Consider the following 27304-nt stretch of genomic DNA (forward strand, 5'->3'; position numbering starts at 1 on the left):
GCGTGTTCCCATAGGGTTTACTAAAGCACAATACCTGCTCAGTGGCCTTGTGGTTAAGAGTGTCCGCCCTGAGACTGGAAGGTCGTGACTTTAAACCTCGGTCCGAGTCATACCAAAGACTATAAAAATGAGACCCATTTTTGAGACCCTTGATGCTGATTGCCCTGCTTGGCAATCAGCATCAAGGGTTGGAATTGGGGGTTAAATCACCAAATGATTCCCGAGCGCAGCCACTGCTGCTGCTCGCTGCTCCCCTCACCCCCAGGGGGTAAACTCAAACTCAAACATGGGGATTGGTCAAATGCAGAGGAGGATTTCACCACACCTAGTGTGTGTGACTATCGTTGGGACTTCAACTTTAACTTTTTAAACTGTATAATTTTCAACATCTGGGCTAGATTTTGAGGCAGCACACCTCTAATACACTATTGTGGGACCTGTGACCTGACAGTTATGTAAAATATCTGCACTCCATCCTACTGAGTGCTCTATTTGTTTAATGTAACACATTGATACAGGCCAATAGATTGTGCAGGTGTACCTAATGAATGGTCCAGCTGGCGTAGTGCTTAAAGCAAAAATACAGACCAACCTTGCCAGCGTAGTGGTGGATGATGAAGCCTTGGTTCCAGCTGTTGAAGTGCTCATGAGTTTTGATCTGACTCCGCAGCTTCTGGAGCAGGGTCTGGTCAGCCCCCTCGCCCACTGCATGCATGGTGGCGCACACGTCGTCCAGGACACACATGATGCCAGGAGGATTCTTGGAAAAGCAAAGTAATGGTGGTTGGGGTGGGGAAAGAACACCATTCGAGGTTGATTAATAATGGCCTCAATAGTCTAGCTGTTTGTGAGGATTATCTGTCCATAAAGATGGGCTGTATAAGTGAAGCAATGTGGATCTTACTGGACACACACTGCCCTGTTTGAGTCCACAGTCTTAACGGTAAAGTCTGTCCAACACTAATGCCTTGTTAAAGGCAACAGCTGAAGAATAAGGCGCTGATATAGATATATCTCAAACGGGACTGATGTTTGCTTTAAAGCACTTGTTCATTGGATTTAACGTCTCAGTTAGTGGGACTTTAAGGATGTTTTTTTTTGTCCTAAATTTAACATAAAACCAAACGGATAAAATTATGAACTAATTCGTTAATATATATATATTAATAAAATGTTAAAGCGATACATTTCAATATAATTAAACCTTTGACATTTGATTACATAATGTCATTAAATGGCATGAAGACCATTAAATATAGATAATAATCTTGAATTAATTTATTGGGAAAATAATAATAATAATTTAATTAATAATTTATAATTATGTCTATTTAGATTATGCTAATACAATTTATCAAAATAATGGTTCTTCACATTTTACTGTAGTCATATTTTAATTATCTATTTTATTTGCAATTGTATTAATGAGATTTTGCCAGAAAAACAAAAGCCAAATTTTACTAAACATACAGAACATTACAGCAAAAAATAGGAACAAAACACATTTATATTTATCAATTATATATTGCAATGGATTAATGCTGTAAGACTGAAAAAAGAGTTTGCTTTTACAAAAAGAAAATAATAGTTATTTTGGTGACAGTTTTAAAATGACACTTTCAGAAGTATTACTTTAACAATGTGTATTTATATAATATTGTAATTCTAGTTTGCAGAGGTGTAGTGCTGAGCTGCATCATATTGGGAAGGGTTTGTAACATTTCGGTGACCTTATTAGGCCTCTGCTCTCACTATGATGAGCGCAAGATACACAACTGAAAGCTATAACGGTAACAAACGTTTTTTTAAATGATTATACCTCGGACAGTGTCAATCATATTTCAAATGGTCGCAAATAATGAGCAATATTTTAATGTAATGACAATTAAACAATGTTAGATGTATGTTGCCTATACTTTACTTTGCTCTCAATTAGATCGCAGACAATCTTGTTATTGAAGTACTCAATAGGACTCCACTTGATGCCCTCCTGAACGTATTCCTCCTACAAACACAAAGTATAGAGAATAAGTATATGAACCATTTTATGAGGTTGAAAATAAAAGAAAAGTATCAATGCTGAAGAAGAATGTCACCTGCTCTGCTTTTAGTGTAAGCTCAATGAATATTTGCTGCAGTTTTTCATTCACAAAGTTGATGCAGAACTGCTCAAAGCCGTTTTTCTGAAGAGGGAGACAATATGGTTAATAAAAGGCAAACACGTCTTTCGCTGAGGACGGATATCCTCTAAACTTAACAGGCTTTGTTTGGAGCCAAAATCTTATTAAGAGGAAGGCTGCATTGTGTAATTCACATCACATACAAACAATAGACCTTAGGAACGAGAGCCTTCTGTGTGCTGCTCGCCTGTATCTTCCTGTCTGATGACCTTTTGCAAGAGAACTGTTGGCTTTGATTGGATTCTAATACACAGACTCTAATGTTGACTTCTTATAAGGAATACAAAGCAGTGCAACAACAATCCTATGATGCAAACTAAACAAACATAATCAGATTAGACATGCATGTTGCAGCTGCTCCATCAGCCCAATCTGCATTGTTGAGAATTTAAGTCTTATCCTGTATGTTTAATCTCTTTAAAGGAATAATGGTAAGAACTGTTAATTTAATGTACACTCAAAGTCAGGTTGTCAAACACTTACTTGGAATATCTCAAAACCGTAAATGTCCAAGACGCCAATATTCAACTCCTGTTCTTGCTTCACTATGGCTTTGTTGATAGACTGCGAACACAATTCAATTCAGTTGAAGCTTGGTTCCATTCTTAATAACAATCTAGTCATGTTTAAAAAATATATATACTGTACATACCTCCACCAGGTAGTCAAAAACACGTGAGTGCAGTGCTTTAGAGAGGGCGTCTCTTGTGTAACACGCCTGCTCCACGTTTAAAGTCACGTCAATCGACTCATGGGTACTCCCCCATTTGCTGTCCATCTTTCGGCTGGTCACTTTCTCCTTCAGACGGTTCTGGTCAATTCCCAGCAAAAAGGCAGGGAAGGCTAGAACTATAAGAGTAATGTAAAATTAATTTAATGTCTACCTTGACCTATTCATGGTCATGAATGAGTCACAGGGTCAGGGACTTTGGAATGGTCAAAAGTCAATTACAGTACATGTATACAGTGTTTATACACACTCACATTCATACCAATAATACCAATATTTCAGATTTTAAAAAAATAAATCTGATCTTGTTCACATTTTCAAAAAAATCAAGTAGGTCTCAGTCCTGGCGCATTTGAGGCAGTTTCAAAGAATTGGTTCAACCGGAGTCAACATTTCCTTATAGGGGTCATATTATGATTTTACATTTTAAACGCTTCCTTGTAGTCTACATACTGTAACATATAATGGTGGTGTTTTGGTCAAACTTTTACAAAGATTTGGTTTTACTGACCATTTTCAAGATGCTTTCTGACTGTTTCTTCAGAATGTGCCGTTTTGTGGGTGGCATTATTTACATGCCAAAGTCTACCTGCAGGCCAGGCCCGCTTCAACTACGTCTCCGCTTTGTCAGCCATGTTGTAGTTTTTAGCGCTTCCATATCGAGTCTACTGACATATATAAGTTAGAACTATGCACTACTAATTATTATGATCCAAAATTGCAAGAAAGCCAGGAGTGCAAACAGAAGTACATTGTAATTTTGGCAAAGCAGTAACCGTTCTTCTACATAAACCAGGTAAAAATCTTCTGATGTTAGTGTTTGCAAAGTGTCAAGACTTGGTTCTTGGGTTTTGTTCCTCCGGAAGGCAACGAAAAGTTGTCGCGAGCCAGACGTGAGTTTGAATACATGTTTTAATATTAACAAATAAAAAAAAGGAATAAACAAAAGGCGCTCACAGCGGAGGTAAAAAACTTGACTAGGAAAACAAAAGGCGCGCACAAAGGCGGAAATACAAAACTTGGTAATAAACACAAAAATTGCACAAAGGCAGAAACTATGAACAATTAAACAAAAACACTAACTGTGGCATAAATGAACACAACTTACTTGGCAAAGAACTGTGACATGACATGAAGCAGAGTGCTGAAATAGTGTGAGGTCGCCAGGACGAACAACAGAAAAACAATGGACTTAAATAACAGACATGATTAACAACAGGTGCGTGACTCAAAACGTGAAACAGGTGCGTGACATGACAGGTGAAAACTAATGGGTGACCATGGAAACCAAACAAAACAAGGAAGTGAAACCAGGAACTAAAAAAAGAGTCCAAAAACCAAGCAAAACAAAAACATGATTAACACAGACATGACAGAGCCCCCCCCCTTACGGACAAATCCCAGATGTCCCAACACAAAAAAATTAACAAGAGTCATGGGAGGGCGGGAGGGGGACATGGCGGTGGGTCGCCAGGCCAAGTGGCCCCGAATCCACCGAGGCATAGTCATGTGGCGGCGGCGAGTGGAACGCCGCCGCCACAGGCGAGGTGGGCGACCCGGGAAGGGCCACATCCGTGGCAGACGATGAAGTGGGCGCACTTGGCGTGGCGGACGACCAGGTAGCGGCCATATCCGTGGCCGACGAGAAGACAGGCGCGTTTCGTCATGGCAGGCGTAGAAGCAGCAGATGAAGCAGGCGGCGAAGCTTGGCGTAGAACGTCGGGCGGCGAAGCTTGGCGTGGTGCGTCGGGCGGCGAAGCTTGGCGTGGCGTGGCGCGTCGGGCGGCAAAGCTTGGCGTGGCGCGTCGGGTGGCGAAGCTTGGCGTGGCGCGTCGGGCGGCGAAGCTTGGCGTGGCGCGTCGGGCGGAAAAGCTTGGCGTAGCGAAGCTTGGCGTGGCCATGGTTGGTCTTGGCATGGTTGGTCTTGGTGTTGGCATGGTTGGTCTTGGACTTGGTCTTGGTGTTGGCATGGTTGGTCTTGGTCTTGGACTTGATCTTGGCGTGGTTGGTCTTGGACTTGGTCTTGGCGTGGTTGGTCTTGGTCTTGTCGTGGTTGGTCTTGGTCTTGTTGGTCTTGGTCTTGGCGTGGGGGGTCTTGGTCTTGGTGTGGGGGGTCTTGGTCTTGGCGTCGTGGAGCTGCGACTGGCGCCGCTTGGCGTGGAGCTGGGCGTGGTGGAGCTTGGCGTGGTGGAGCTTGGCGTGGAGCTGGGCGTGGTGGATCTTGGCATGGTGGAGCTGCTAGGCATGTTGACAGCCTTGGAGCAGGGCGTGGAGCAGGTGGAGGTGGCCTAGCTGGAGGCTGTGGCTTGGCAGGTCGAAAGACTGGTGGTGGCGTCCGTGCTGGTGGCTGTGGCTTGGCAGGTTGAAAGACAGGTGGTGGTGGCCGAGCTGGAGGCTGTGGCTTGGCATGGCGATGCTGACCCACTCCACCTGAACAATTCCCAGCCCTAGCCCCCCCCTCAAGGAGCGGATCCCAGACGCGCTCCCCGCGGTCTGGAACCGTCTTTTGGGGTGGGTGGAGGGAGGTCAGGAGGGGGGCAGAATCCTCCCCTCTAAATTGTCCAAAATGTCCTTTTTTTTCTACATGTGATTGAGTGGGTGAAAAAAAAGAAACATGTTGTGACGTGGGCGTGGCTTGAGTCTTGGGGGGCGGGGCATGACATTTGGGTGGCTTGGCTTAACAGGATCTGATTTCTAAAAACATGTCCTGGTAATGTCTTATCATGTTTTTAGAGTCTTTGGTTGGTTGTGGCTGACAAGAAAAAGAGTTCAGGGGAAAAAAATCCATGACGTCACCCACTGGCAGCGGCGTGACGTCGTCCTGGGGAAGCCGGGCTGACTACAGCTCGTTTCCGCCCGGAGGGGGAGGAGCTTGCGGGAACGATGCGTCCTTTCCACTCGGAGAAGTCTTCCCAGACGTCCTTCGTCTGGAGCGGCGCTTCCGGGACTGCGGTGACGCAGCGCCATCCTCGGACCAAATGGAGTCTCTGTACTCCACGAAGGAGTAGCGCAGCGTTTCCTCCTCCATGGCGCGGAGGACCTCCCACGCTGCCTCGTCCAAAACGTCCAATTTTCTTGCGGGAGAATTTTTATGCTGGCGACCTACTGTCAAGACTTGGTTCTTGGGTTTTGTTTCTCCGGAAGGCAACGGAAAGTTGGCGCGAGCCAGACGCGAGTTTGAATACATGTTTTAATATTAACAAATAAAAAAAAGGAATAAACAAAAGGCGCTCACAGCGGAGGTAAAAAACTTGACTAGGAAAACAAAAGGCGCGCACAAAGGCGGAAATACAAAACTTGGTAATAAACAAAAAAATTGCACAAAGGCAGAAACTATGAACAATTAAACAAAAACACTAACTGTGGCATAAATGAACACAACTTACTTGGCAAAGAACTGTGACATGACATGAAGCAGAGTGCTGAAATAGTGTGAGGTCGCCAGGACGAACAACAGAAAAACAATGGACTTAAATAACAGACATGATTAACAACAGGTGCGTGACTCAAAACGTGAAACAGGTGCGTGACATGACAGGTGAAAACTAATGGGTGACCATGGAAACCAAACAAAACAAGGAAGTGAAACCAGGAACTAAAAAAAGAGTCCAAAAACCAAGCAAAACAAAAACATGATTAACACAGACATGACACAAAGTTAGCAAACAGAGGCATTTTTGGTCATTACACAACTGAAAGAATATAAGTCGTGAAAAATAAGTGCTGAATACAAGCTGCTAAAAAAAAAAAGTGTGAGCACATAGCAGACACCAACTTGATGCTGTCCCGAGAGCCCCTCCCTGCCTTATTAGCGTGACTCACTTCCTAAAAGGAAATGGCCCTAAGGTCGGCACATTGACTGCGTCTGGGAATGCGTTAGTCCACTGCAATAGTTCTCTTTTTTGGACTGTGGGTTGGGGAATATAGTCTTTAGGCCAGGCCAGTGGAGCATGTGCAAAATAATTTTGTTAAGTGGGGATTGGACCCTAATTTGCACCGTGGGAGTTTTTTTTGTTAGTCAAAGTGGCAGCTTGCTGAACCGTAGCGCAGAGACAGAAAAATCAAACATAAAAACAGAGAGCCACCCTATACTGCAGCGTGAGCAGTATAGGGTGAGTGTAAGGTGGAGCCACTTACACTCTTCACTCTCCACAGCAGCGTAGTTGCCAGCTTCCTTGAAGGTGATGTTGCCAACGTGTAGGACTCCGGCCACAATCTGAAGCACCATGGCACGGTCCACGTCTGAAATGCCAATCACTTTCATGGCATGCTGAGGAGACACAGAGAAAACGTTCACCTTTTATTGGTAGATGCACTCACTGCTGTCACAAATACACTTGCATTAAAAAGCATTAAAACTAAAGCATGGGTAAAAGTGATAGCAGGGAAAATCGTGTACCATGGTCTCCTGGAAGTCATTTTTGTCGTCAATGTCTTCCACTTTGTAGGACCCAGACTGGTTGAGGTAAGTGTAATAATCCAAAGTTGTGATTCCCAGGCTATTTTTCTGCTCGCCACCGGCGCCCTCAATTAACTGCACACACAACAACATCATTATTATACAAGTTCACATCTGCATTCAATTTGCTCTTCTTTGCATTGAAAATACCCAAACGGTATTTGTTTTTTCAACAAATGCACTCTAAATAACGTCTCTCCAAGTGAGTCAGAGCTTTTCTTCCTGTCACTCAAGAGGTACCCAAGTGAGCTTAAGATGCTAACTTTGAGTATAATGGTGAACTTTATAAAACAACTGTTAAGCAGATAATAACCTTTTTATCGTATTTTACCATTTTTAATTCATGATTATAGAGATTCATTGTCATTTTATTTTTTCCAAAGACAGGTTTTGAAAAATAACAGTACTCTAAACTTTGGGTTTGTGTCATATTTAGGTCATCACGTTGCATATTTTGAAAATGATCAAATAATTGGGAAAATTATTTAGAATGAAGAATGACACATTTGGACAAAAGCATTAGAGCACTAAGGTAACATTCTGTGTAGGCGTTGTTGGTCTGCAACCCACAGAATGGCAGGCAAAGTGCAGGCCTTTTGTTAAGAACAACCAAGGGAGCACCAGCAAGGTCGAACTGAAAGAGTGCAGCAGGGAAGTGCACAAAAAGCTAACACGGCTAGGAAGCATACGGAAAGCCGTGCAGCACATCCAAGAACAAAGTACGACGATCCAGCCCTGTCCTATAAAGAAAGCTGCTTAAGAGGCATCCTGATTGGCAACCAGGGCAAGTGTGTCCTAGTTGTTAGTGATGGGTTAAACGATACTGAAGCATCGATATTTTATCGAGGACTGATGCTGTGTCTCTCGATGTGTGTGTCACTTAAAGAAAAAAACATGTAACCGATACAGCTGTTGTATCATTTTATGGTAAAGTGGAAAAATGTGTTTGTCACAAGGGACAGCTTGTACTGTCTAAAGTCAGAGGATGAGGCATGTTGCGTTTGACATTGGTTTTCTTCTCCTTCATTGATCTAAATGGAACTAAGAAAAAGGTCAAATTCCAAAATGTTGGACCATTTTGCTCTTATAGCACCAAATAAGGTAAATGTTATAATTTTGCTGTTTACTCTTTGGCTCATTGACCAGAGTTGCACATTTCATATTCTTTTCTGCACATCTATTTGTTAAAATAACCCCCAAAAAATATTTGCACACTATTTTTTTTATTTGCAGGTCAAAAGTAATGACTCATATTCCAGCAGATGACCAATGCAGTGTTAATACAGCTAGTGAGTGTGCCACACACTCAGTGAGGCTTCATTTATCCATCACTATTGAGTGCCAATCAGGTACAGGTGAAGGAGCGAGCATTCAGACAAAAGACAAACAGAAGTGGAAACAACAATAAAAGCACTGGAAGGGAATAATACAAAACACAGGAACATAAATACCGGTAAACATGGTCCAAAACTAGGACACAAGTATGCCTTAATAGACCTTTCTTTATGTACTGAGAACTTGAAATGGTGCACTGGAAACAGAAAATGACCTATAATGTCCATTATGTCATGTCTATAATGTCACTTTTAGGCCCAAACAGTGGTTGGCATGTTTGCCTCCCAGTCAGGAGATCGAGAGTTTGGATATAAGTTTGGCCATTTCTGTGTGGAGTTTGCGTCTTGCTCCTGTGTGTGTACGTGTGCGCGCGGCTGCGTGCTTGTATGGTCGTGAATGGCTGCGTGCTTGTGTGTGTGTGTATGTGTGTGTGTGTGTGTGTGAGAGAGAGTTTTCTTCAGGTACTCTAGCTTCCTCTCACATTTTTACAACATGCATGTTAGGTTAACTGGAGACTACAGTAAATTGTCCATAATTGCAAACAGTTTAACTTATTTGCATGAACTATATGTGTCCTGTGATTGGCTGGCGACCAGTCCAGAGTGTATGTCGCCTCTGACCATAAATCAGCTGAAATAAGCTCTGTGACCCTATAAAAATGGATTGATGCCTTGAAGAATTAGGAAATAAGTTGTAGTATAATTTCCTGATCTCTGATGTACTTCAGTTTTTTAACTGTGGTTGTTGTTAAAGTGCTTTATAAATAAATGGATCCTTAAGAGGTGTGTCCTAATACAACCGCCTGATTTTCCCTCCCAGACACCTTTGGTGAGCCAACTGTTTCCTCATGGTGCACTCCAGGTCCAAAATAGTCCCCACCTGATAGAATATATGGAAACTCCTCTCGCCAGGATTCCGCATGACGACACGTGACTTCTCCAGAAGGAAGTTGGAGATTTTCCCGCCGTCTGGTTCGCCGCCGCTGCTGAACTGGATCTCGAAGTATTTTCCCTGATGGATAACAGAGAGACGTTTTCAGCATTAGATTGGGCTGTATGGAGCTTACATACAGGAGCTGTGGCCTCTGACGTGCTGCTGGGTGTCTGTCAAGTGCGGAGTGTGTGCTTCATATGAACATTTTACTGCCTTTCTTACCAGACGGGCAAGTAATGTAATATATTTTCCAGTCGCATTCAAATAGTGAGTGCAGGACCGACAGAGAACAGAGACAGGATTTAGCCAAAGACGATACCTCAAAAGTCAGTTGTTGGAGCCAAAATAAATACGACTTATCCAAAAGTGGACCTCAGCTCCCCAACTACTATGTTGTACTTTAACTATTAACTAAACCACACTGGTTTACTCTGACAAAAAGTTCTGAGTATTTCAAAAACTTTTAAATATTTTGAATTGATGGTTTAGTTTTTTCAAACATGCATATAAAGTTACATTGAAGTGTGTCTCGTGTTTAGTTACACAATTCAACATGTCTGAAAAGGAGTGTGAAGAAGCAGATCGTATTTAATCCTACTTTTTTTCTGTGTCACAGCAATTACTAATAACTTGTTCACTTCTTGTGTTCCAGTTTACCAATTTCTTTGTAATATACAATAAAGATATGTAATGGTAGAGTATATTAAATTTGTGAATAGCCTTTATGGTATACAGTGGAAATACAACTTCAGAGTGCCTCAACTTAAGTGTTTTGAGATAAGAGCTGTCTCTGTACTAGTTTTAATGCTTCGTGCTTTTATGCTTTGCAAGAAAAAATTGTGTAACAAACATCCCTGCCATTAGCTGATGTAGCAAATGTCACAGTAAACCCTGTAAGATCCGCTCAAAACATCTCTTCTTATTCGCTAGCCTTAGCTTATAGCTACAGATGGACATAACTTAGTTTTTCTAACCATGGGAACAAAGAAAGTGAATGTGAAGTCCAGTGCTGAGAAGACGAAGTGGATTATATTCATTGAATTAAAGAAAGAAATCATCAAAAACATGATTGATCGAGCGTGGAGCCAACCTGGCAAAGCAATTTAACCACTGCTAGTCTAGCCATAGCAGAATGAGTCTAATGCCAGCCAAGGATGGTAAAATAATACTAAAACGGAAGACATTTACCATTACCTCCCTGCTTGGCACTCAGCATAAAGGGTTGGAATTGGGGGTTAAATCACCAAAATGATTCGCACTCGCGGCCACCGTACTTTAACTTAAACTTTTTTTAAATATAGAAAAGCTGCTGATGGCGTGTCCACTTTTCAAGGTAAAGTACTATACATTATTATTACTTTACTTCAAAAACTACTGTAGTTGTTAGTGGTGCATTCTATTTTAACATTTGATAATAATACTAGACTATTTTTTTTTTTTTTTAAAGTTTGTTTTCCTTTTTAAAGTGCCTGTTGCATGTTAAAATGGTGTTGTTTTGGGTGGAACAAGCACCACTTAAATTGATTTCAATCAATGGGAAACTCGTTGATTAGAGTTACTTGATTAGGCTCTTTGATTTGAGATAGAAGTGTTTTGAGTTAAGAGCTGTGTCGCAGAACCAATCAAGCTTGTAAGTTGAGGTAATACTGTAATGTAAATAACCACAGGCAAAGAGTTGACAGTATAATATAACAATTGCTTCTCAATAAGTTAGTGTGAATTAGTGTCAAGTCTTCTTACAAATCTACTTGAGTTGTTGTTCCTCACAGTCTTGGCGTTGCCAAAAGCCTCCAGCAGTGGGTTGGATTGCAGGATGATGTCTTTGACGTGCTGCAAAGACACACAGGGACATTGTGAGGACATCTTACACACACAGCTGAGTGCATCAAGTGAAAACACCACATTCGCAAATGTGACTCTGGAACTTCCCCCTCACACGTTGCTGTACAACACACACACAGACAGAAAATCTGGAGGACATCTTACCTGGTGATTGAAATAACAGACTTGAAGCAAAAAAATCATAAAACCTTGAGCTTTTTACACTGTAGATAAACACTTAATCGTAATATTTCCACTAAACAGTACGTTTTTCTTTTTGCCATTTTTTGGCAACCTTTTGTATAGAATATAAACAACAGTTTGGCGATACCAAAAAAAGTTGAGTTATGAACTCCAAATTCAAATGTTGTCCCACTGCCATTGCAGCACAGGCATTTCCTCATCACATTTAGATATGTATCCAATCAAGAGACATGGACAGGACAATTGCTTGTTTTGGAGGCTAACAGATGGCTAGAAGGGGTTGGCTATATTAAGAAGAGGCTTTATCTTTTGTTAAATAAACACACTACAACAAATTCAACATAGGTAAAATGTACCAATCAGTTTAAAATATTTAAATAAAAAACAGACTACGTGTCAGCTTTTTGGTGAACATGACAAATCATTATTATCAGTGTGATATCTATTACAACTATTTACTTTCAGTGTGGGACCAATCCTTTGCATATGCCACAGGTCATTAAAAAAAAAGCTTTGGGCCGCACTTTGGATAACCCTGAATTAGATAAAGACAAGAGCTTTTAAGACGCGAAAAACCTAATAATAAAAAAGATATATACACAGTGTATGTTCCCAATAATTAAAAAAAAGGTCTTGCCTGCACCCGAGGTCCGCCTCCTGACACTCTGGAGATGTAGCCCATAATGTATTTGGCTGCCACGGTCTTACCGGCTCCACTCTCACCACTAAAAAAAAAGACAAAAACATTACATTTGTTTACTATTTTCCTATTCATGTTGTTTGATGTACTGAGTATGTAATAGTGTTATCTTTTGAAACATTTACATAGTACATAGTGCTTCAAGTGGCTTGTTCAGGTGATTAAACCACACTAAGTTATGTAATGTAACGACAACATCTGACTGAAACTGTTATTCTTATTTATTATATTTGTAACGGAGAGTCTTGTAAGGTGACAGCTACCTTAAAATGCTGGCATATCTTATTCAACAACTGCACTGTAAAATCTACACAATTTACTGTAAAATACCCGCAGCTGTGGTTGCCAGGAATTCACCATAAAAAAATTGAGAGCCAATTTTAATGTTACTAATCAGCCTATCCTCAAGTGCATGTCTTTGGAGGTGGGAGGAAGCCAGAGTACCTAGAGAGAACCCAGCCAGGCACGGAAAGAACACTCCACAGCTAAAAATCCCCCCGCCTGGGAATCGAACTCAAGACCTCCTCACATTGAGGCACGAGCGTTAACCACTGTACCTTTACTTTCACCAATACTAATTAATAACTGCAAAATGCCTGTGTTTCCAAGAAATGTGAGCAGTACATGACGATTTGAACCTGAAAGTATTTGTGGATTTTAACCTGAAAGTATTTGTACAAACTTTCATTCGACAACTCACAACGTAGCCTTTCGCAACATGTTCCTTCAAGTGAGCCTTAAATGATGTTAAATATTGTAGCTGCTTGCAACCAGTTCCAACATACTTAAACACACAGCGTGGTTCATTTTGATGCAATTGTCAATGGAGCACACATACATAACCCCTCAATGTCTGAAACAACTTGCCACAAAGATAAACAAGAAAACATGTTGTTAGCCAAAAGTTAACTAGGCTAATGCTTTAACACAAACCCCTAAAACAATTAAGGTATGCTGTAAATTTGAATGTAAAATCTGCAAAATCTTTAATTTAGACAAAATAATACTGTACCGTATATTTTTGAGTATTTGCTTGCTTGTGACATTACAGTATTTGCAAATGCAATGTACAATTTTTCATTATTCTCACAGTAAAGTAATGTGTTTTATATGTATTATAACCATAGTAATTTAGGTTATCTACTGTTTCTTGGTTTGCAGGAATCCACTGCATTTTTGATGAACTTTTTGTGATCTTACGGTGTTTTACTGTTGCTATTTAACAATTGCTTGCCTTAGTTTTTAACTGTCATTTTTTTACAGTGTTCAAGGACTTCCCAATGTTAGTTTTTTTTTGGTCTTCTTTTCGTTGTTCTGTATTATACTGTAAAAGCAAATTAAAAAAAAATAAAAAAGGATGACAGCTGACATGGTGCAAGTTCACTATACAGGAGGAAAGGACAGCAGCAGTAAACTTGGGAGGTACTTTTGTTTATGTCCAAATCTCCTCTGACACAACACTGTCGTCAAGTGCTCAAAAAAAAACAAGAGCACACTTTCTGCCTTCATAGTAAAATGGTTGTGCATTATATACTGTCTTGACTGCGCTAAGAAAATTAGGTTCTGACAAAAAATTCTTACATCTTTAGATTATTATTTTGCACTTGAAGAAACAATACCTTAAAGCAATTTGCAGTGATGGAATATTGCAGTACAAGGAACTTTCAATTCCTTTCTTTTTTTTAAAAATGGAACTTTTGAGACCCAAGAGTCTTGCTTACATTTCAAGTTTAAACTATCCAATTTACAAGTTTGCACTTAAAGCCTGTTTATGCTGGAGAACAACTTTGTATCAGAGTTGATACATTTCCATTGATATTATTAAGTTTAGATCGAATCGAATCATGATTAATCATTTTGGAACCTTATGAATCGATTTAGTAAATTGGCCACGATACCAGTCATAGTACTGACATAAATGACAATTTTTAACCAGCAGAGCTACATTCGATAACATAAATTTAATACGTAGTCTCAAGATCAAACTTGAAACGGAGTATGAAGTGGTTACCATGGCCACTGCCGAAAAGGCTGCGACGGCAAAGTAACAAACTCTTAACTTTCTGAGTAAAGACAAATATCCAAGAGAGAACGAACAGGCAAAAATAATCACTTTAGAGGTGGTTAAATGTATTGCTTCTAATAACTAGCCCAATTTGGTTGTGAAGAATGGGGGTTTTTGCCGTCTTTTACAACAGATGTCTTTAACAGGTGGACCATAAGGTCCATTTAAGTACTGTAGGGCGGTCGTGACATTTTTTGTTTATTTTAATTTTTTATATTCTCTCAGAAATTTCTGTCTTTTCAAAATGCGCCGTTTTGTGGGCGTCTTATTTATGTCCGGAAGCCCTTTTCCAGGCTAACCCCCCTTCGAGTGCATCTCCTTTCCGTCAACCATTTTGTAGCTTTTAGAGCTTTGGAGTCGACACAGATATTAGTTCGAACTCCACGCTACTTCACATTACAAATGGCAACGGTGCCCCACAACAAGAAAATAGAGAAAAATAAGGAACTTATTGACTACAACTTTGGACTACGTCTAAATAAAAAAGGGTGGACTTGCGCAAAGCTCTTCGGGTAAACCCCCACCATATATGGAGGTATCAGCTGACGTACCAGTAACTAAGGCAAATTCGGACACTAAAATCTCAAATTCCAAATGGCTCATTTCTGAAAAGGAAAAAGTGTTTCACTAATATCTCCCCTACGTCTCTATGGTTTGAAATACTATTTTCAGGAGTTATGGTATCCCAAATACACAAAAACAAGTTCCAACAGGTAAAAAAAGTTGGTTTGACTGTTAAGTTGTAGTTTAAGCATGATACCTACATGCATACTACATACTTAAAATTAATAAATAAGATGGAGTGGGACAGGCGACGACATGAAAATCCTGTTGAGTGCACGCTTAGTGTTCATCTTTATTCCCATACACTACACGCTACTTTCCCTCCTTGACTTTCAGGTCATAGTTATTTAGACGCTTGTGGCTTGGCATCGGAGGACTGCTGTTTTTTCTCCTGCGCCTTCAAGTTGAGCTGGCTCTGTAAATACTGTGTGAGGAACACAGCTGCAGCCTGTTAGCGGCGGCCAGAGGAAGTCATGGGAGCCACTCTTCTATTAACCCTCCCCCTGTAGTCCAGAACCTCGTCAGCTCGGTCAGGGCCTCCTCGCAACACACTTAAGTGCTCACGGAACAAGTTTTTTTTATCTGCCTTCTATTTTTAAGCACATAAGTTATCAGCGCGGTGGGGGTCAATTGCAGAGATTTATCAACCAAACCAAGATAACAACTAACTTCCATTAATCATTACTGACATCAACTCAAAAGGGAGACAACAGCAATGTGTCGCCTCACAGAACTGTGTGATCTATAAATAATATTGATAACTAGAAAAGCACAGGGAGAACACAGACCCTCACCATACCCTACATCCCAATAGTAAAACAAAGTCCTGAATCAACATACTGATCTTAATCAGCACATTTTGCGTATTCCATTTCTAACATCTTGTGAAATGTGCCTGTAGCGTTTTGATTAGGGAGGTTGCAATCAGGGCTAATGTGTTGCCAATTCCGATCATGAGTGAGATCGGCCAGTATAGTAATACTACCCTCACTAACGACACCACCAATTTAAGGATCTATCCCGTCTCCTCTTACGTGTTGTGTACTGACTGACTGTGACAATAAGGACACCAACAGTTGTTACAATATTATCCTCTCTCTAGACCAGGGGTCCCCAAACTTTTTGACTCGGGGGCCGCATTGGGTTAAAACAATTTGGCCGGGGGCCGGGCTATATATATATATATATATATATATATATATATATATATATATATATATATATATAGCGCACTTTCCGCGCGCGATGATGTCACGTTATCGATGAGAAAATGCATTTTTAGACAATATGATTTGCCTGAGCAGCTAGGAGACACTGTGAGTAGCAAGCGGTACAAAGTAGATAAGAAAAAAAATTTAAAAATTAAAAATAGAAAATAATAATTATTTTTTTTTTTTTTTTCTTAAATACTTGGGACTTCCCGCGGGCCTGATTTTGGACGCTGGCGGACCGTAGTTTGGGGACCCCTGATCTAGACTCTTATTGATCTACTTATTAAAGTCCTGTTAGTAGCTGCTTACCTTCTCCTGCAAGTGGTTCCATCTACACTTCTTAAAGTTTACTAAGCACCTGTTTTGTGGTGTTTTTTCAAGCTATGTTAGCTTAGCTTTTAGCATGCCTAGTGAAAGGCTTTCTTCTGATGTTCATCCCTGTTCTCTATTGATAATAATAATACTCAATGATAATACTTAAGATACTAAGAAATGCAGTTTATTTGCTGTAATGAAGGTGATTATTGCTAGTTTAGAGGAGCAGCTTTACATTGTGTAGGGAGATACATAATAAGCTGTTTGCCGCTTGTGAGCCAGAGAGGATTGGTGTTTGGGATCGGCATTAAAAGGCATTAAAAGGCATTAGTCAGCAATGGCCAATCACATACTTTTTTTTACGAAAACTGGTAGCCATCCCTAATGAAAACAAATCTTTTTAGCAAGTTCAAAACAGCTTAGTACAACTGGGTTTTGTTCACAAATCCACACATAATTAATTATATTAACCATCTTAATCCAAAATATTATATTCTTTAAATAAATATTTTTGATTTAAATAAACACACTTACATATATACTGTAGTTCATGTTTGGACATAAGGAAACTAGAAATAGAATTAAAAATAAGGCAACGTAATAGCGATACACTCTCACTCACAACATAAGACAGAGATCTTCAAACTGTTGTACGTGTACCACTTGTGGGACCCGGGTTCCATCTAGCGGTATGCCAAATAATCACTTGATTTAAAGTACAGTGTTTTATTTTTTTAATTGAAACACAGTGTTAGAGTTAAAACACTGAGTAATGTTACAGTGGCCACAAATATTAAATACATTTGTTAAATAAAACATCTGCCTTGTTTATAATGAATACTTAGAGGCCTACTACACTACTGTTTTAATGTTGGTCCTTATGGTGGTACTATTCGTATTAAAACATTTAACCTTTAAAAAAACTAATAATTCCCAGTTCTGCTTGACACTGTCAATGATTTCACATAACTAATTAGTTGTGTAAACTAACACTACTATTCCTGAATTGCTGCACAGAATAGGGTGAAAATATGCCAAACTATTCATCCCTACTGTGTTGCCTGAGCCATTCTTTTTCTGACAAACACCACATGGTAGCGCTGTTATCAAGTCACATAAGTTGGACTAATTTGAAATTTATCATACAGCTTGATGCACTTTAAAAACACTCTATGTAACTTTAGTGTGTGTAACACAATTGTCACCAAATTCAGCACACACCTGACATGTATGTGCATGATTGGTAGAAAAACATGGCCGCCAAACATACACTATATTGCCAAAAGTATTTGGCCACCCATCCAAATGAATCAGGTGTCCTAATCACTTGGCCCGGCCACAGGAGTATAAAATCAAGCACTTAGGCATGTAGACTGTTTCTACAAACATTTGTGAAAGAATGGGCAGCTCTCAAGAGCTCAGTGATTTCCAGCGTGGAACTGTCATAGGTTACCAGGAGAACGGTAATTTTTTGGTTGTGTTTTCCGCTCCATTTGCTGAATGCCGATATACGATATATATCTCAATATTTTTTCCGTAAAGTAAAAACAAAACACAAAACAGTCCTACTTACCTATAGTCCTACTTACCTTAGTAAGTCAATATTTTTACTTAGTAATTTACTAAGTCAAAATAATGACAAAATAATGACTTACTAAGTCAAATTAATGACTTACTGTAAGTAAGCGTTTGCAATAAGCATCTGAAAAAAAGAGTTAAAAGTGGGGCCACATGCTGACATATGCTCAACTCATCATGATTAATTTATTACAGCATTTGGGAAGCCTGTAGTTGTTTTTTATTATGTAAATGTTATATTTTTATCAACATGTGATAGCAGGGACCCTGCCATTCAAAACTAAGCTGCTACATTACTAATGATTAATGTAACTATAGCTGAAAAAATAGTACAATAGCAATAGGAGAGACTATTCATCCCTGAACACCATGGAGTTCATGTAGGTTTTATGAGGCATTTATATTATCATATAATCTATCAGAGACAGCTTCAGGAAACTCTTCATTTAACATGTCATTTTTTGCTGCTTCAACACAGCTCAATCAACACAGAAAAAGGTAAAGTGAAATAACTTAGTTATTAACTGCAGGTCAATAATGCTTGTCTTTCTCTTTTCATGTGGGGCGCGCACACACACACACACGCACGCACGCACGCACGCACGCACGCACGCACGCACGCACGCACGCACGCACGCACGCGCGCGCGCACACACACACACACACACACACACACACACACACCGCACAGTGAGCTAACGTTACGCTAAACGCTAATTAGCCTTCACCTCAAGGACTGCGAGCTAGCTGAGCTGTCGCTTATGTTTCTAGAACATCAACGGGCTCATAGTGATGTTACTAGTAGTTGAGTTGGAGAGGACTGGGAGGTGTTTATTATTAGAGATGTCCGATAATATCGGCCTGCCAATATTATCGGCCGATAAATGCTTTAAAATGTAATATGGGAAATTATCGGTATCGTTTTTTTAAATTATCGGTATCGTTTTTTGTTCTTTTTGCTTTTATGTTTTTTAATTAAATCAACATAAAAAACACAAGATACACTTACAATTAGTGCACCAACCCAAAAAACCTCCCTCCCCCATTTACACTCATTCACACAAAAGGGTTGTTTCTTTCTGTTATTAATATTCTGGTTCCTACATTATATATCAATATATATCAAAACAGTCTGCAAGGGATACAGTCCGTAAGCACACATGACTGTGCGTGCTGTTGGTCCACTAATAGTACTAACCTTTAACAGTTAATTTTACTCATTTTCATTACTTACTAGTTTCTATGTAACTGTTTTTATATTGTTTTACTTTCTTTTTTATTGAAGAAAATGTTTTTAATTTGTTATCTTATTTTATTTTATACATTTTAAAAAAAAAAGGACCTTATCTTCACCATACCTGGTTGTCCAAATTAGGCATAATAATGTGTTAATTCCACGACTGTATATATCAGTATCGGTTGATATCGGTATCGGTTGATATCAGTATCAGTAATTAAAGAGTTGGACAATATCGGAATATCGGATATTGGCAATAAGCCATTATCGGACATCCCTATTTATTATAATTTGGGGGGAGTCCGCTGCCTTATGCTTACTTGCTAAACACCTTTCTGCTCACCCCACCATGAGCACTGACTCCATGCGCTCTGAATACGCACTGCTGATTGGCTGTTACATGCGCTCCGAAAACGCACTGCTGATTGGCTGTTGCCGCTCTGTGTGTAACCAATCAGATGGTTCTGTGGGTGGGACAATGCTGGGGTGCACCAGCAGCACAGCAGAGAGACGTACTGACAGGGCTTGTTAAGACGTTAGTTTAGGCGGTGGCACTTTGTTGTTAAGGCGGCCGCCTTAAAAACAAAGCGCTGCGGGAAACCCTGATGCTGAATGAACAAAAGTACAAAATATTGTGAGTATGGCCATGTCTTACCAAAATTGTATTTCCTGTTTCGTTTTTAAAACACTTTATTTACCTATGAATAAAGTAAAAACAAAGTTATGGCGGTTGAGGACATGCTAACTAGTAGTTGACAGGCTTCAAAATAATGCACAGTGTTACTAAATGAAAAGCAGATCAGCCTCTGGAAATAAGGTCATTGTTGGTTTCTTAAAACTAAGAACCAACCAGGTTTGCTCCCCTGGAGATTTAAGGCATGTGACATGGCAACATGCTTCATACACACTAAATTATGCTGGCATAGGATAGCCAGCATCATATTATTGCTGCTGAATTTCCCTTATATTGATAATTTTCCTACCAAATAGTGAAAATAGAAAACACATGCCAGTGCTGACCACACTGCCTGGCCAGCAGTTTGCAGCAGCCTTTTGTGTTGGCCTCGTCATAACACCACTTGCATGCTTTTGTTTGCTGATTTAGTCCATCGTATAATCCACCTCGGCGCCTTTATGTGGGAAACTGAGCTAGTTCACTGTGCAAACAACAGACTAAAGTGCTGAAGCAGGAATCATTCATCATGAGGTAAGCACTATAGGAACCACAGCGGTCAGGTGAGTGGACCATAAGATAAAAGGCCACATCATGACGCAACACTTCTCAGCACAACTCCATCCAGAATAAACAAACTACTCCTGCATAAAACGGACTGAAAAAGCCCCTTAGATCCAGAGACACATCAATGCAGAGGAAAGAATCACACAGGTGCCCTTCCTGTTATTTCAAACTTGAAAGCAGGAAACACAACTTTGGCTGCACATATCTTGAAGATACATGTGTACAATTTCAATTAGTGCATGTTTCTTTACAGTCAGCCTAAATAAATAATATGATGGGAAAACAAAGACGTCATTTGCAGTCAGTTGCCTGCAATGATGCGGCGGAACCGGTTGGGTTTGTTCTAATGCACCTCTCCCTCTCATCATCACATGCTGACATAACATCTTACGCAACAGTTTGTACAAATTATCATCTGAAATTTTTCTTCTGAACATTTTAGTTTGTTTGATGAACATCTGAACCTGACAGGTACTGATAATTCATATCTCCCGGTGTGGTATTCAGGGTATCACATTCCTTCAGTGATTGGACTATTCTTACCTAATAATGACACATTGGTTTTCTCGGTCAATCATCATGTTTCTGTACATGTTGTCTGCCAGTGCATAGATGTGAGGTGGGTTCTCATACTGGGCCTAATGGGAGGAAAAGAATATTAGAAATGAGAGATCTGTTTAAGCATTATGCAGTTTACAAATATGCTAAATTAATCTCACTGTGTTGTAAACTTCTGTTACTGTCCAAAATCATAGTGAAAACACAAGTGAGCTATACTGTTGTTTCTTTCCACGTAAAAAAACAAAACAAATGGCCCACAGATGATGTCAAGACTGGATTAATCTATTCTATTTACACTTACACAATGACTGTAAAATCCCGCAAAGGTTTAAAAAAGTACATCCAAAAAGTTTTTTTTTGCTGTAGTCAAGTCTACAGCAGATGTAGACATCTATGTCAACATCCATCTTGCATTACTAGCTCCTCGGTTAAATGAAATAGAGCCCCCTGAACAATTTAGTGAAATAGCCCTGACCCTAAAAAAATACCAAAACATATGTTCAAATGACACTTTAAAACAGTGCTTCTCAAATATTTTCTGTTACGCTTCTAAATTAATTTAAGGGCAGCACGGTGTCAGAGGGGTTAGTGCGTCTGCCTCACAATACGAAGGTCCTGAGTAGTCGTGAGTTCAATCCCGGCCTCTGGATCTTTCTGTGTGGAGTTTGCATGTCCTCCCCGTGACTGCGTGGGTTCCCTCCGGGTACTCCGGCTTCCCCCCACCTCCAAAGACATGCACCTGGGGATAGGTTGATTGGCAACACTAAATTGGCCCTAGTGTGTGAATGTGAGTGTGAATATAGTCTATCTGTGTTGGCCCTGCGATGAGGTGGTGACTTGTCCAGGGTGTACCCCGCCTTCCGCTCGATTGTAGCTGAGATAGGCTCCAACGCCCCCCGCGACCCCGAAGGGAATAAGCGTTAGAAAATGGATGGATGGATGGGGGCTTCTAAATTATATTAATTAGTAAATTTGCTCATAATAAAGAGTATAGTATTTTTGCTGGTGCCACGACAACCTTCGATCGCCCACTTTGCCGGTCTAAATTATGGAAGGACAAGCCATGACACAACTCAAGTCATGCTAGCATCAAAGTTGTCGACTGTGTTTAAAAAATAAGTTTATTTAGGAGACATGATGTTGGGTGATGTACTACAAATTTACAAAAAAAAAAAGGTTATCTTTTTACATTAATCTCGGGCAGACCACAAGCCACAGTAATATTAACTAAATTAATCGCCAACTATTTTTATAATCGATTTAATCGATTAGTTGTTGCAGCCCTAATATATATATATATATATATATATATATATATATATATATATATATATATATATATATATATATATATATATATATATATATATATATATATATATATATATATATATATATATATATATATATATGTATACATACATATACATATATATATATATATATATATATATATATATATATATATATATATATATATATATATATGTATACATACATATACATATAGATATATATGTATGGGTCGGATCACAGATGACTCTTCTCACCCTGGACACAAACTATTCTCCCCTCTCCCCTCAGGCAGGAGACTACGGTCCATCCAGACCCACACCTCCCACCACCTGAACAGTTTTTTCCCCTCGGCCATCAGACACATGAACAATAACTCCATGAACAATAACTCCTAACAGTATCTCCTTTGAATTCCTTCTAAGTCTCTAACAAGATCTGATAGCTCAGTTAGAGCTCTTGTTATTACCAAATCTGTGTTATCTGTGTTATATGTTGCACGATTGCAGCAAGAAAAATTCCTAGTTTGTGAACCTGTTCTCAAACAATGGCAATAAAATTATTCTGATATATTATGATATATATATACACACACACACACACACACACACACACACACACACACACACACACACACACACACACACACACACACACACACACACACACACACACACACACACACACACACACACACACACACACACACACACACACACACACACACACACACACACACACACAGAGTAATATGATAATGATTAATATTTTCCAACATTCAATCTGCACAGGTATATTCAAAAGGGCAGACTCGGGCCACATGCGTTAAGTATATAACGCTTTCTTCTGCCCGTAAATACAATCTCTTATGCACTTTTAAATGGCAAACAGGAAGTTGATCAATGTGATACTTGAGGTTTTTTTTACAGATTAGTCGATATAGAAGTGCACTCCTGGCTCAGGAGAGAATCGGGCTGGCTTGAACACACTGTTCACTGCCAAGCCTTCCTGTTGCTCGGGTCCAGTTTCTGACAGGCAACATCTGCAGCCGCCAGCTGGAAAGTTTGCACTGAATCCAACCCAGTTCTTTTTTCTCCAGACTGTAACATCTTAAAAGTACTTCATTCAAAGAATTAAAGACAAAATTCAACTTACTGCGCCTTGATACATCTCAACTTCTTTTTCCCCGAAATACGGCATCTGCTTAAATGGGTTGACGGAGATCAGCACAGGACCAATGTATGTCTGATGAGGGCATTAGTTAAAGGTCACAAAAAAAGGACAAATCATGGATAAACAGACACTTGAAAAGTATATCTGTTTAAGAATAGGTACTGTACAAATATTAGGCACACCATGACATCCAACTCAAGAGCTGCATCAAAACTTGTGCTTATCAAAGCTAATATTGCTTGTATTTGGGTCTACAGATTTATACTGTACATACAAACAGGTGGTGCGAAACGACTGCTTACCTAACCAATTAAAGCTTTTCTTCTCATCACTCACACACATCAGTAACCTGGAGAAATTGCGTTGTGATAGAGCGGGGAAAGTGTCTCTGTGCAACACAGCAAACAGACTAGTTATTAAAGGTGGGGGAATTAATCGATTTTTAGATGCATCGCAATCCGGACATGGACGATGTCCGGATTGCAATACAATCGATTAGTAAACATCAATAGTCAATCGATTTATTTATAGTAAATAAAATAATGCAAACGGTTCTAAAACTTGGCTAAATGAAGCAAGCCACCTCACCGAGAGATCAAACCAGCTGCTTTATTATGGGGCACTTATGTTCCAGTTTTGCACACATTTTCATTAATTCAATAAATGTAGGAATTAATTTAACTGTTTCTTATTAAAAATGCACAGTTTTTTAAAAGTTGCAAGTGATAAATGCTTATTTAATGAAACAAAAATAAATGTAAAACTACATCAATGTACATCAATTAAAGATGCATCAATAATCGATTTTTAATCGAATAGTAGCTCCTGAATCGTAATCGAATTGTGAGGTGCCCAAAGATCCCCACCTCTATTAGCTATGATGTTAAATTTAAGATAGTGGTAATAATACGCTTTATATTTGAAACAATACGGTAATCATTTAACAATTTTTTCTCATTGTGGTTACAATTTGCAGTTCCAGTTGATTGTGTTTAAGACAACTGAACCGTCTCATAGTTCTGATATTGTGTAATGAAAGTAGAAGACTTTTCTGCTATTCAAACTAAGTTCCTGGTTGTTACAAATGACTGAGACTAAGCTGAGCATGTAACACAATTGTAACGTTTTATACCCGCTACTGACGAGAAATAAAGCTGCTCTTGTGGGAGGCCTAGAGTGACATGCAGAAGGCTCCACAGTCACTGATGTTTGCGGGCCAAAGTCTGCACTTAATTCTTTAGTCCTTTTTCCAACATCACTCACTCAATAGGTTTTGGATTTACTTGGAACTGTGTATTTCATATCCTCCAAATTGTGCAATGTACAATGCTCCCAGGTCAGCTTTCAAAGCTGAACAATAATTGCCAAGTAAGTTAAAGCCCGACTGTACTGTTTAAAACAGATTTATCAATGTTCACACCAATGGTATTACAAATTCACAGGCTCTTAAGTGCATACCAAAGAAGTATGTGACTTTATATATCCCCAAACTGTTAGAACAATATGGCAAATAAGAGGCCTGTAGAAAGTGATTTCTGGAAACTATAACAACAACTATGAAAGAGTGCAGACCTTCGCCAAGGTAAACAATTCTAAACATGTCCATCTCACTGGTTTAACTTAAATATCATGGCTTGCCGGGCAAAATCCAGTCCAGTCTCTTTTTTCCCAGCTCTATCAACTGGTTCTTTATCAATTGGACAATTCAAGCGAACTGTAATGGCCAAAAGTTACAGTAAGTTCAAAGTTAACTAACAATGTTCAAACCCTAACCTCTGGCCTCACATGATGCATACTTAGATGAAAAAAACTACCAAAATAAAACAAAACATATAGAAAATACTATACGTTTTAAATGGGACGTATAATGGAAAACTTGTCTTTTTATTGCTTGTATACACATTAGGGATGGGTACCAACTTTGGTACTTTCATAGGTCTATACTACCGGGTACCGATGTACGTAAAATCAAACGGCGCCATATTTCAATACCTTTGTTGCTCATGACGTCACGTCCGGTTGCAGACAAGTACCAGCTCAAACACTTGGCGAAAAAACGATCACTCAAGTAACACTCAGAGCGGACTCAGCCAAACTGCCACCTTGCAACGGCATGCAAATTATACTATATAATACTTGCGAATGAGACTCAGAAATGTACTGTATTTCCTGGACTATTATCTGCAACCACTAAGTTTTTGAAAAAAAAAAAAAAAATCATATATTAGTCGCACTGGACTATAAGCCGCAGATATCTACCGGTATGTTGTGAAAAGAGATAGATTTTAGAAAGATTTTCCAAATGTTTATTTCCATAACTTAATTGTTTCCAACGGTGCCTGTAACACGGCAGTAAAACGGCTGATCCCACAAAATTAATGTATGTATTAATCCTTTAGGATTGATAAGATTTCCTCCTTTTTTAATACTGTAGGGTTGAATATGTTTATCAGGAATCTTTTTTATTGTACTTTGTAAACATTGAGTTTCAACAGTTCCTTAAAGTGGATCATTTTAGTACATTGATTTCTTTCTTAATCAATTGCATAATTTAGCCATAAGCGAAGAAAAATCCATACACCTTTGAATCAGCTGCAGGGTTCAAAGCTTGGGATAAAAGTAGTGGCTTATAGTCCAGAAAATGCGGTAATAAGAAAACAAGATATAACAACTTGACAGCCCAGTTATCAATCACAATCAGCTCATTTTTAAATGTTACATTAAAAATATATATTTTATTATTAAACAATTAACATCTATGAACACACAAAAGTACCGAAAATGTTTATCGTTGAGTGCCGGTATCGATTCTCAGGTACCTGTAATTGGTACCGCATCAGTGTGAAAGGTACTATCCTTAATACACATTCAATATCTGGGTTTTCTGGAGCACGATCTTGTTGGCTCAATTTGCTTGCCATATAAAGGACCTGCACATCACGTCTGACTGCTACTGCATTAATGTAAGACTGTGGGAGCAGCGGTTCATGTGATTTGAGACAAAGCAACCCTCCCCCCATAACTGGCTGCTCCAAACAGGCCTGTTTAGAGGGGGTTTAAAGGCCTACTGAAACCCACTACTACCGACCACGCAGTCTGATAGTTTATATATCAATGATGAAATCTTAACATTGCAACACATGCTAATACGGCCGGGTTAACTTATAAAGTGCAATTTTAAATTTCCCGCTAAACTTCCAGTTGAAAACGTCTTTGTATGATGACGTATGCGAGTGACGTCACTAGTTAAACGGAAGTATTGGTACACCTTTGAATCCAATACAAAAAAGCTCTGTTTTCATCTCAAAATTCCACAGTATTCTGGACATCTGTGTTGGTGAATCTTTTGCAATTTGTTTAATGAACAATTAAGACTGCAAAGAAGAAAGTTGTAGGTGGGATCGGTGTATTAGCGGCTGGCTGTAGCAACACAACCAGGAGGACTTTGACTTGGATAGCAGACGCGCTAGCCGCCGCTAGCCGCCGCTAGCCGCCGCTAGCCGCCGACCGCACGGATGATCGGGTGAAGTCCTTCGTCCTTCCGTCGATCGCTGGAACGCAGGTGAGCACGGTTGTTGATGAGTAGATGAGGGCTCTCTGGCGTAGGTGGAGCGCTAATGTTTTTATCATAGCTCTGTGAGGTCCCGTTGCTAAGTTAGCTTCAATGGCGTCGTTAGCAACAGCATTGTTAATCTTCGCCAAGCT

At 39.6% G+C, this 27304-nt stretch overlaps 1 protein-coding gene across 2 annotated transcripts in view; it reads right to left on the bottom strand.

The window, feature by feature from the left end:
• myo1ea (myosin IEa) overlaps window positions 1–27304 on the bottom strand; it is an 89899-nt gene that overhangs the window by 33492 nt on the left and 29103 nt on the right. For both annotated transcript variants that reach the window (XM_062027842.1, XM_062027851.1), the window contains exons 3-14: window positions 23582–23671; window positions 21116–21210; window positions 12300–12387; window positions 11378–11467; window positions 9584–9715; window positions 7310–7444; window positions 7048–7180; window positions 2833–3029; window positions 2664–2744; window positions 2097–2183; window positions 1922–2005; window positions 593–760 (exon numbers count right to left, since the gene is read on the bottom strand). In XM_062027842.1, the coding sequence (XP_061883826.1) occupies window positions 593–760; window positions 1922–2005; window positions 2097–2183; window positions 2664–2744; window positions 2833–3029; window positions 7048–7180; window positions 7310–7444; window positions 9584–9715; window positions 11378–11467; window positions 12300–12387; window positions 21116–21210; window positions 23582–23671 (1380 nt within the window). The remainder of the gene's footprint in view (window positions 1–592; window positions 761–1921; window positions 2006–2096; window positions 2184–2663; window positions 2745–2832; window positions 3030–7047; window positions 7181–7309; window positions 7445–9583; window positions 9716–11377; window positions 11468–12299; window positions 12388–21115; window positions 21211–23581; window positions 23672–27304) is intronic.

This window comes from Entelurus aequoreus, linkage group LG02, assembly GCF_033978785.1.
Source record: "Entelurus aequoreus isolate RoL-2023_Sb linkage group LG02, RoL_Eaeq_v1.1, whole genome shotgun sequence".
Classification (NCBI taxonomy): Eukaryota; Metazoa; Chordata; class Actinopteri; order Syngnathiformes; family Syngnathidae; genus Entelurus; species Entelurus aequoreus.